The sequence below is a fragment of the Hevea brasiliensis genome, chromosome 13 (assembly GCF_030052815.1).
Source record: "Hevea brasiliensis isolate MT/VB/25A 57/8 chromosome 13, ASM3005281v1, whole genome shotgun sequence".
Taxonomy (NCBI): domain Eukaryota; kingdom Viridiplantae; phylum Streptophyta; class Magnoliopsida; order Malpighiales; family Euphorbiaceae; genus Hevea; species Hevea brasiliensis.
This window is the reverse complement of record NC_079505.1, coordinates 88,151,038-88,163,341: the sequence shown is the minus strand read 5'-3', so window position 1 is coordinate 88,163,341 and position 12,304 is coordinate 88,151,038. Positions and strand designations below refer to the sequence as shown.

The window sequence follows — 12,304 nt, the reverse complement described above, 5'->3', positions numbered from 1 at the left end:
TTTTTAGTAGTCATCGTCCCCATTCCATGGGTTGCTATGGAAAAGTGCAATTCACGTTTAATTTCTCAAGCCAGTGTCATTGTATGAAAAATGTCTGTGGAGCCATGTGATCGTATCCGAACTCGTATTTCATCATGCAAGCCACTCAAGAAATAACCCAAGTATTGTTGATCGGATAACCCAGGTACCTGTGCAGCTTGAGCAACAAATAAATCAATAAATTCATCAACAGATGATACCTAACATAAAGCAGCCAAGCGCTCCTAAGGATTTGCTTTCATGTCGCCTCCATAACGATGCATGAGTTCCACGGTGAATTGATCCCATGTCATAGAAGGTGACCGTTTTCGCAAACAATGCATCCAATGTAGGGTTGTCTCTTCCATACAGACGATGGCGATCTTGGCATCGTTGCAGGTTTGATTTATTGTGAAATATTGGTCCGCACGTGCGATCTATCCTATTAGGTCTGTACCATCAAAAGTGGGCAACTCTACACTTCTAGCAGCTGAGGAAATATCATAAGCAGGTTGTTGAACTGGTGATGGTTGATTACTGGAAGATTCCCCTTGGAGGGTGGAATTCAGCTGAATAGCAGCGATAGGGTCCCATCATCCATTGTATTTTTCCCCTTGACTAGAGAGTTTAGTAAACCCTCAATACTGTCTAATTTTTCCAGTCGTTGTTTTGCTTGTGCCCATTCGTCAGGCTAACATGCCAGAATTTCAGAATACAAAGAAAAATCCCCTTTCCCTTATCCTCTGTTACGTTTATAACTCAACTACCATTATCCCTAACAAACTGAAGATGATTCTCTTTAATCAGCAGATTGCTCCTCCCTTGAATTTGTCCTTATCTGATCTTTCTGTTGGAGTTTATCTGTCACATCCTTCCCTTTTCTTCTGTAGTAGACTTTTGAGTTCTCCTGGACTGTTGTCCTCATTTGGTATTGCCACCTGATTCATAACAAGCACCTTTGAAATGGTCCACATTGAGAATTAACTGCATAGTTCTATAAGCAAGGAGGGTGTAATATTGAGGCCAACTGAGGTGAGTATAAATTCTAATGATATTTTTACTTGCTGAAAGTGTTGTAAAATAAACATAAAAAAATGATTAGTTTTGGTGTTAGAAATGATGAAATTTGAAAAAAAAAAAAAAAAGAGAGAGAACAAAGCCTCAGATTACACTTGGATGTTAAGACATAAAATGTATCCTGGTTTTTTCAACTAAATAAATAAGTTTGTAGGAAACATTGTTTTTAATTGTAATTATAGGTTATGGGACAATGCTTGTGCAAAATATCCTGTTAGTTTCATGCTGAATAAACTGTAAAAGGTTAATATGGTAGTAAAAGATGGTAGCAACTATTTATCTTCCTTTTCATCTTTTCCCTTTCTTTTGGCATGATCAAATAGGAACAACTTTATAATATTAGCATTGGTACGTATCCTGTTTATAACTGTCATTAGGTGTCTGATGAAAGAGCTAATTTGAAATTAATCAAACTCTTTTAGCGTTGAGGTTGAAAGGAAAGCGCTTTAATCCCTGAGAGTTTTAAAAGTGGAACAGAAGCTGTACTTTTTGAACCTTTGAGCATGCAATAGCCAATGAATGAGACTTCCAATAACGAAAACTAGGGTTGCTTGATTTTTACATCCCACACAGGACCTGGATACATTTGATAGGCAGAGCATCTTGCTGTTCCAGTGGTTTTTGGCACTACAGCTTCTGTGCTACTCTGCAATTTGTTAAGAGATCAAATTGAAATTTAATTCTTTCTCTTAAACTTAAATACAGTTTCAATTTGGTCCACAGATTTCTGTTCAAAAATTTTCCAATGGGGCAAATGCTTAGTGCATATTTTGTGGTATTGCAGCTGTGTTAAAAGATGGATGCAAGGTATAAACTTTACATTTAACTGGTCTAGACTGCATGAACATCTGTTGATGCATCTTATACACTACTTTTATATAGAATAGTGTTTCTAAGTTGGTTTTCTTAGTCATCTCTTAATAGGCCAAAAAATGGTAAAGAGTATTTTTTTAGTGTTCCAGGTTATGCTGCTTTGGTTTGCCGCATTCTGGTTTGTAGGATCTTGGATAATTCGATTCCTAGCTCACACAGCTGGGTTCAGAAAGGAATCCTTGATATACAGTGGTCAAGCACTGTACAGCATCTAGACTGATGTGACTGAAGGTCTAGCTGGGATTATAATTCTTCATTGTTACTCTGCAAGATTTCATCCATTCCTCCTGACTGGTTCAAGTTTAGCCTTGAAGGGAAAGCCTTGAAAGGAAGTGGCCACTGGATGTTGCTTTAGGGTGCCTCATGTTTCCTCTGGTCAATGGACTCTACCTGATGAACCTGAACCTGTAGCCCATTCTTCCATCGACAGCTGTTACTGTCTCAAGTATTGAGCAATCAACTGTTGCACGAGAACCAATAGCAATAATCCTCCATGCAGTTGTAGTTTCTTTTTGGGCCCCTATTTGGGAGGAGATTTGCGGGTTTCTCTCTTTTTTGACTGATACATGCATGCATGGCGCTCAATTTTGGTGAGCTCAGTGGCTTTTTCTTTGGCTCACTTTAATATGCAGAGGATGCTACCACTTGTGTTTCTTGGAGCGGTGATGTGTAGTATTTGCACAATCAAGAACCTGTTTGCGCCAATGCTATTGCACAGCCTCTGAAATGCCTTTGTATTCTTAGATCTCATGAAATGATAATTTACACTTTGTATGTTGTTCTGAATCAGGTATAGTCATTGCTTTTCCTGCTATGGACAATGCATGTGCTGGTTTATAGGGTTTTACCAGGTTCATCTTGATAGATTTTCCCATTTACTATGGGCTACTAGTAATTCTCATCCTAAAGAAGTTCACAAAGACCAAATAATCTGTTGATAACCAGGTGACTCATCTACATTGAGGGTACCAAAGTTGATTTAGATTGATAATATCAAAGAGTTTGTTTGGTGGGAAATATGTCATAGCTTTATTCTGAATAGGTGCATTTCAGGGACAGAACCTAAGTTTTATAGCGTGGTGTTTATCAGTCACCGATTTCCGATTTTCTTTCTCAACTGATGACAAATCTAACTGCATTTATATTCTAGATGATCGATTCAGATACCTTAATCGAGCTATTAGTTGTAGGCCGTAGACTCATAGCCGCTCAAGCATATAATGGTCGCAGTGGTACTATACACTATACAGTTTTTTGTGCCAACCTAACTGGTCAGAAATCATTTCTTTATTGTGTTGAAAGTTTTGCATTTCTTTCTTTTGTTCATGACGAAAGCCATCACTTACCGCACATAAGAGGTGTTCTGTTAAAAACTAGTTGCATTTTCTTTAATTGATAACCTACTGTGTTTAGTTGGCCAAAAGTAAGGAATGACAGTAGATAGATATTATTTTTTAAATTCAACTTTTTCCGTGTCAGAAAAATGTTCTGTTTATTTTCTGGTGAATTCAATAGCAATACGTGTTTCTCTGATATATTAAATTGTGACCTGCTTTTTCTAGATTATAACAGAATCTTTTAGTAGAAGTATCTGTTTAAAATTCAACTGCTCTCTTCTCGAAAGCCGGATGCTTTAACAGTTGTCCAATGTCCTTGAGGGTATGCTATTGGGGGACCAATTGGTTTCAAGTCATTTTCTATCTTTGGCTTTTGTCCCACAAACGTTGGTCATTGTCCATTTCATTCTCCGACATCCCTTGGGGACCCTTATCTGCTATTTTTGTTTTCTCAAGATCGTACGTAAACAATTATAAGTTATGGTTTGAATGAAAAGGACATTACTCTCCAAAGCATTTAAGTTTTGAGTAGATTCGAACTCACAACCACTCGGACTGTCAGTGGATGTAAAAGCCCGAAATTTCTACACCAGGAGAACTTAGTGATTTTTTTTTTTTTCTCATTTCTCTCTGATATCTCAAATGCATCTGTTTAACTGATTCAAGGACAAAAATGCTGCAACGCATGGGCCTGGGTATCACTTGATATTGTCTATTTTCTGCACTGAGGATTGCACAATGGAATTTATGTCTGGTGTCCTGTTGTATTTGTCTCGGTTTTGTAGTAAATGAATGAGAGAAGACTGTAAATACTGTTTTCTTGAACGCATTTTGTAAATCTTGTTGGTGTTGCATTTTCTTTTGTTTAACCCAAGCTTTTCTTCCTCCCTAGAAAGAATGTAAGATCTGGCAAATATTCTGAGCCTTGATTTCCCACATAAATCTACTAATTTTTTAAGAGCTTTTATCATTTGTGAAGTCCATTTTTCCAATCTATTATGGAATTTTATATATGGAAATAGTTTAGAAATCTGGAATTTACATCTAGATCTAGTAACAGCTCAGAAATTTTAGATGTTTTATGTCTATGTATGAAATAAATGGACTGCTCTTGGGACAATATTGCCCTTAATGAACTCTCTGGGTTTCTTGTTTCATGATGTTGTTTGGCATTATTTTCTCAAAGCATATATAAGTTATTTCAATTACCTCATCACTTTAGAGTCTTATTAGGTTATTAAAACCATATAGAAACCTGCTCACATTTGTTTAATTTATCTAGTTGTACTTGGAGAGGGGGGCTTGCACATAATATTATCTTCAAATAAAGTATTTTATCATTTAATTTGAATCTTGTGCTGTTGCAGTTAGGATGTCCGCATCAGAATCATGATTAATGTAAAGATGGAGACAAAATTAAAGCATGCCAAGTGAGATCAACAATTTTGTCTAGAATGTGTAGAATACATGAAGTTAATGAGAAACATTCGAAAGTATTACATCGTTTGTATTCCTTTTGTTCTAGCTTTAGCAGCACCATGAATAAACAATAGAGTGTGCATGAACCTGCTTCCACCATATGCTGATTGTCTACAAATTACATCCCATCTATGGAATATGGGTTTGTTAGACATATTAAAAGCATAGGACTTTGGCTGTTTTCTTTTCTTTTTCTTTTTCTTTTTTCTTTTTCTTTCATTCAGTTTGTGTTCGTTATGTTGTTTAAAATAAACTATGGAATATGCATGAACCTTTTCTTTTTAACTTTTACTTTTCGTTACTTGTATTGTAAAGAGAAATCATCTTCTTTGTGAAGTTTGGAAAATATATATGAATAAACGACAAGTGGGGAAAAAGGGTGATGCAACAGTACATAATGGGTGCTTGTGGGGGCACATATTTCTGTTTCTTTTTCCCCTTACCTCTATTTCAAATATTAAAATTCATTATCTTGCGAAACAACCACATACCCAATTGTTGGAAAGAGGATATATATATTGTGGTATATATATGTGCTTTAGAGATATATTCGATAGGTGGAGGGCCTTAGCTAATCCATATTCTATATCTCTCTCTTATTTTTGTTTTAATCTTGTCTATTTTTTTCCCCTACATATCTTGCTAGAGTACCTTCCATGGAAACTTCCCAGCCTCTTTCTATTGAGAGCTTCTCATATAGCTGGCTGGTAAACCTGAAACCATCTCTTGAAAGCCTGGACAATTCCCTGAGGGCCTCTCTTGATGCATCAGATGAAGCTTCCTTCATTGAGATGGACCCAAAAATGACACCGTCTAAGAGATTCTTTAGAAATTCTCAGGACTTCAAATTTGATTTCCCCATTTCACAATCTCCTCTTACTGTTGTTCATGCTGATGAGCTTTTTTCCAATGGATATGTCATGCCTTTCTTTGTTGATCCATTGAAAATTGAGACTTATGAGGTCTCAGATTCAAGCTCTGCCCTTCCTGCCTCTTCACATACACCAAAAGTTGTGGCCTCAGATGGGAAAACTCGTTGTCCTTCGTTGAGAAGGTGCCGGACATTATCAAAGCGAATATTTCAGAAGTACTTTGATTTTCTCAGGCCATTGTATAGAAGAATTCGAGGTCACAGGTCAAGTTCTAGAGCTGAAAGTATGGATACAAAAGTTCAGGTGGTAGAGGGTTGGCTATATTCAGCAGAAACATCTCCAAGAATAAGTGTAGCTTACTCTGTTGATGATTGGCGGAGGTCTTGTGACTCTGAGAGCTCAATATACGAGGCAGTTCTTCATTGCAAAAGATCCATCGGTAAGTAGATCTTCACTTAATTACGTTTGTTTCATCAAAATGATTTCTTCAATCCATCTATCACTGTTTCATTATAGTGATTTTGGAAAAATTATCAGCTTCTGATAATCTTTATTGCTGTGTCATTTTCAGGGAAATAAATTGAGAGTTTTCAGGCAGTTGTACAAAGAGAAAAGTAAAAGAAGAAAAGGAAAGAAAGAAGAGAGAAGAAATGAGAAATGTCCATATTCACATGGGAAGACAAAACGAGAGGACTAAAGAAAGATCAGCAGCCACTTGTTTTTTTTTTTTTTTTTCCTCTTCTGCTGTGAGGATAATTTAAATTTGGTTTATGATGTTAGGAGAAACTGAGTGGATGGTCGGCCATGGAAATTCTGGCCAGCTGAGGGAGAAAAAGAAATGAAGACAAATTAAATTTTATTTTTGTCTTTCTCTTTGAGGGAGGAAAAGGTATTAACTATAAAGATTCTCTCCCTTATGTGTGTAAAGTTTTATTTAATGAGATAAAGATTATTTTATTCAAAGCAAAGCTCCATTATTTTCTTCTATTTCAGAGTTCCTTAGGTTGTCTTCTTTTTCAAATTCTCATCTCTAGCTTTGAGAATGATATTTCAACTATATAAACTTGCTATTGATCGAAATTCTACAGAATCAGTTTACTTAAACTACAAAGGACACTTGGAAATTCTTCATCCTGTTATAGTTTAAAGTTGAAGAGGCAAGTGCTTATCTATTTGGTGTGACTGAATTATAAGTGCAGGTTTCAACAAGTCCTGGTAGCCAACTTGTTGAAAATGGCAACAGGATAGGGAAACTTTTGTTTTTGTTTCCAAATGGCTTAGAGAAATCCTTAATCCTACATGTTCTGACCTTGTACTGAATTGGTAAAAAATCAGCTATACTGCAACTAACAGAAAGCAACTCATTCTTAAATTTTAATAAAAAGAGTTTTGATCTTACTCTGAAACTTTATATCCAGGAAATTATTTAAAAAAATATTCCATACGTAAATATATATAAAACAACCTGCCCTATTATATATATATATATATATATATCAATTCAACTAGGTAGCTAGTTTTTAACTCCGACTAGTATTATGCCATGAATCCTCATGATTTAAAAGCAATTCTTAAATTAAATATTGCCCAGTAGTTTTACTTTGTACCTGTAATTAGGGGTGGTCCGATTTTGAACTGAACCGAATGGTTCCAATCTGATTCAAGACTAATTTTTATGAAAACAATTTGATTAATTTTCGTTTGATTTTAATTTTAAATTAGACCAGTACCAACTAGGATGGTATCATACTACTTTTTATTTCTCCAATGCCAGCCTTCCTTTTTTATTTTTTTTGTTAAATATCCAGAATTTGAAATTATCTCACATGCATTTTCTCGCAATTTTTATATCAACTAAGGGAAGTTAAGTATATCAGTATGTGATACTGTTTGATTAGTTATGACTTATGACAACTGGTTCTTTGCATGTACATTATTACCAAAACATTTAGGCAAGTACTTGATTCCCTCTGAAAAGAACAATAGTTTTGATTGTGAGACACTCGAAGAATTTTGTTAGAAACTCTTTCACGCCAAGTTTTGATAAATATCATTCGTCCTACAAACAGGTAATCTAACAATGGAATGGAACTTAGATGAAACGAGTTAATCAGAAACACTCCTCTTCATGTCTCATTTATTCGGCTAATTTCTTAGTTCTTAGCTTTTTTTCCCACCAATTACAAACGAAGAGATTCCTTTCTTTTATTTATCATCTCTAATTACCCACTTGGCTCAAATGCTACTGGGAACTAAAAACTTTCATTCTTTGCTTGTGCATTGCCAGAGTACGGACTGAATTGAAGAAACTTGCTGTGAAGGCAAAAAAATTCTAAGGAAAGGTAGCATAATCCTGGGGAAACTCAGAATTCCAGGGTGCCTTGAAGGGACAGTTTGCATGTGTTTTGGCCTTATTGTCATGAGTGTTAGTTGTATGGTAGACCCCTCAAAAATTTCACATGGTAAACTTCAATCTGATTTTTGGAACACAATCATGGCTTTCAACTCTTTTTGTGCCCATTTCTTTGCAGCAGTATTGTAGCATACATTTGACTGCTGTGTTCTATAATTAGCTAGGCTGATTTGCGTTTTTTTTTATTGTTTTGTAATCGACCAAAGCTACAAGTTAGATGCTTGGACTGATAATGATTTGAGTGTTGGAAATTATCGAGGAAAACGCTAACTCACACCAAAAGGCAGGCAAGAATCGCAGGGACATGATTTTGCCGTGTACAAGTCTGTCTGTCTTTCTGAATTTCACTGCTATGAGTGCCTGCTGATTACACCTACAAGTCTAAACGTGTAACTTGATGATTACAGTTTTCAATCTATCCAATACAAATGGAGAAGAGTGAATTTCTGGTCCCCTCAGGAATGGGGTCCAAAATTGAAGGGTTCCCCAAGAAACATAACCAAGCATAGCTGGCCTAATTTAAGGAATTGATGAAGTAAGAGAAATGGCTTAGAATGAGAAGTTGATCATATGTGAATTAGCAGGATAGGGAGACACTGATAAATTGTGCTAGGAGAAGTGTCAAAGTAGGATAACAATAACATTGATTTTGTGTTTATATCTACAGCCTTTTTTGTTTTCCACGTTGGTATTTTGTGCTTCTCCACAAAAGTAGCAATAACCAAAGTCCAAGGGTAGCTTTTATGGGTTTTGTTTTTCTTTTGCAGCTATATCGACCTAGTTGTGGGGGACCGACACCTCATTCATGCTACTTGTCGCTGCTGTGGATTCTTCAATCGCTGTAGCTACTAACAAAACACTAGCACTCCATGTCATTGCTTGGAGAGCTTCAGGATAAGGATATGGGTGTGTGATTGCTAGCTTCTGCAATGATGTCCTCATAATATTTGTGAGACAAGATTTTAATGTGGAAACTTATCGGATCAATCTTAGGGATCATTAGTAACTTGCTCCTTGAAAATGGGACAAAATGTCCAACTCCAACCAAAGTAAATAAACACGTAAACAAGAAATGGAATTTAATAACTGATTTAAAATGATCCGTAACAAGAAACATGATGCAAACTTCAGGACCAAGCAACAGGTTTTGGAGGATTCTCTGGAACAACTCAAGAATTGATTGAAACAAACAGAGCAGGGGGACCAAGGCCTCATTCCATGACTTATGTCGGATGAATTCAGACTAAGATCACTGTTACAAGCTTCAGGACAATGGGTACTTCATGTTACTTGTGCCTTTCTACACACATACTGATTAGGTGGTGGAAACAGGACAGGGTCCATATCAGCTGAGTTGTTCGGTTTCAGCTATTTTTAATGAGATTACAAAGGCATGCTTCTTAGTAAATGATACTTTTTACGTGTCTAGTTACAGCTAGAACGAAAAGTTACGATGGCTACTGGGCATGACCGTCAACGCTCAGCCCCTTTGTTTCTGTGACTCGGACTCACCGTTGGGTCTCCTCCGCCCGCCTGTTTTCTTTTCCCCGAGGCAATTCAATAGCAACGACAAGTCGTTTGAGAAGAATGAGGCAGCCAATAAGCCACCACTTTGTTTTGTAGCGACTGATTACTATTGGACCAACGATTGACTCATTTGACTTGAACTCCCAGTCTCAAACTACAGGCCTAGCCCATTTAGACCAAGTTTAGATAGGCATTCAACTCAATGGTCCCGCCCCTTCACCGGACAGGCCGAACAAACCGGTGATATATATATATATATATATGAATATTAATAAATTATAAATAATAAAATAAGAAATATATTTCTTACGTTATAATTAAGTTCATGTTAAATATAATTAATTAACAAATATTTAAATCAGAATTTAATAATGATAAACCTTAAAATGTTTACTTACAATTGCTTATTTATTTTTCAAACTAATCTCATAAAACATACAACCTATCCAATAAGCGGATTGTTAGCATAATTACAGCAATTAGCATAATTATAGGATATTTGTGTAGCATAATTATAGCAATTAGCATGATTATAGGAGATTTATAGCATAATTATAGTAATTATTATTCTTGTCTAAATTAGCTCATATTCTCATGTATAAATAGATGTAATATCTCTATAAATAATACACAGACAAAATACACAATCTTTTTCTTCATCACTTGTATTCTCTCTTCTAACATGGCATCAGAGTCGTAAAGCTTTTATTTCTAGTTTCTGGGGTCTCTCTTCTCTTTCTATAACCTGTTCTGGTTCATTCTATCATTTCTGTTATTATACCATTTTTTTTCTCCTCATCTTGTTATCAATGGAGAAATCCGATATTTCAAAACCTATTGCAACTGCTCTTGCAACTGCTCGATCCTCACATTAGAAATATAGCAATCAACTCTGTAAGAATTGTAATCAAATTGGTCATGCTTTTGCATATTGTCCTACTATAGAATGCAGATATTGTCATGGTTATGATCATATTCTTGCACATTGTCCCACACGCCCTCCAAGACCAAAAGGAGGGCATTATAAATTCAAGAATGTCTCAAAGCCTGGATCTTCCTCTGTCACTGTTGTTGCTGCTACTGAGGGTTCTACTGCCATCACCATGAGTGATCTTGAGGCATCATTCAAACAGGTTATCTCTTCTAATTCTCCTGCTGCCATGCTTGCCACTCTGGGTAATTCTTATTGGCTTTTTGACTCTGCATGTTGTAATCATATGACCACTAATCTTAAATTCTTGTCATCTGTAAAACCTGTATCTTCCTTACCACCAATCCATACTGCAAATGGTACTAAAATGAACATCACACATACTGGTCATGTGTCTACCTCAAATCTTCATCTCCCTGACACCTATTATATCCCTAATTTGGCACTCAATCTTATTTCTGTTGGTCAGTTGTGTGAAAAAGGACTAAATGTTATTTTTTCTCCCCATGGTATCCAAGTACAAGATCCACAAACGAGACAGAGTCTTGGGGAGGGTAGCAGAGTGGGTCGATTATTTGAGCTTGCATCTTTACATCTTCCTCAGAGATTTATGTCTTCAGCTACAATCCCTAATTCTTCCATTCACCAATGGCATCTTCGTCTTGGTCATGCTTCTGCCAGTAAAATTCAACCTTTAATTTCTTGTGGATTATTAGGATCTACTAAGTTTGAGTCATTTAATTGTTTAAATTATCACCTTGCAAAACAACCTGCATTATCTTTTTCTCATAATAATACTACTTCAGACACTCCTTTTGGTTTAATTCATTCTGACATTTGGGGTCCTTCACCTATTCTTCAATGAATGGTTTTCGTTATTTTGTGATATTTATTGATGATTATTCTCGGTTTACTTTGATATATTTTTTGAAACATCGATATGAGTTATCACAAATTTACATCACATTTGCAAAAATGATTAAAACTCAGTTCTCTTGTGACATTAAAATTCTCTGAACAGACAATGCCATGGAATATCGGGATTCTTCTTTACTTCAGTTTCTTGGTCAACAAAGCACCATTATTCACCATTATTATCCTCACACCTCTCAACAGAATGGGCGAGCCGAACGCAAGCATCGTCATATTCTTGATTCTGTACGTACTCTTCTTCTTTCTGCCTCATGTCCAGAAAAATTTTGGGGAGAAGCAGCTCTTCATGCTGTTTATATTATTAACTTTCTTTCTACCTTGGTTCTTCATAATTTATCTCATTTTGAAAAGTTGTTTGGACAACCTCCTGACTATTCCATACTTAAACCTTTTGGATGTGTTTCTTTTACAACCTCATGAACATACCAATTTAGAACCCCGTGCTCGTCTATGTTGTTTTTTGGTTATGGCATTGAACACAAGGGGTATCTTTGTTGGGATCTTATTTCTAATAAGTTACGCATCTCTCGTCATGTTACCTTTTGGGACAATACTATGTTCTCTTCTCTTTCCAAATTTCATCACTCTGTCAATACTGACTCTCTATTTTTCACCGACTCCTCCAAAGAGCTGTTTTCAAGTCCTGATCCAGGTGATTGTGATGTGCTCAATATTAGCCTAACTACACCTGCCCCTATTGAATCTGCACCAGTTGTTGATCCAGTACCTGCGCCTACATCTCCTCCTAGCACTACTCTTCGTCTTTCTACCCGTGTAAGAGAAACTCCTCATTATCTTTCTGATTTTCACTGTTACTCTATTATTGCAATCCTTCATGAGCCTC

The 12,304-nt window shown here is 36.1% G+C and overlaps 1 protein-coding gene and 1 pseudogene across 2 annotated transcripts; both read left to right on the top strand.

The window, feature by feature from the left end:
• The first annotated feature begins 2,027 nt into the window (after positions 1-2,027).
• Positions 2,028-5,112, top strand: LOC110637408 (uncharacterized; annotated as a pseudogene).
• A 184-nt stretch (positions 5,113-5,296) lies between these two features.
• Positions 5,297-8,176, top strand: LOC110637424 (probable membrane-associated kinase regulator 6). 2 transcript variants are annotated; one of them, XR_009142683.1, is made up of 3 exons: positions 5,297-6,095; positions 6,228-6,545; positions 7,944-8,176. XR_009142683.1 is itself a non-coding variant. In XM_021787512.2 (2 exons), the coding sequence occupies exons 1-2, from the start codon at positions 5,441-5,443 to the stop codon at positions 6,233-6,235; spliced, it is 663 nt and encodes a 220-aa protein (XP_021643204.2). In that variant the 5' UTR covers positions 5,297-5,440; the 3' UTR covers positions 6,236-6,643. The 2 variants fall into 2 exon arrangements, 1 of the variants encoding a protein (XP_021643204.2); XM_021787512.2 differs by lacking the exon at positions 7,944-8,176 and having other exon boundaries at positions 6,228-6,643.
• The last annotated feature ends 4,128 nt before the right edge of the window (positions 8,177-12,304 follow it).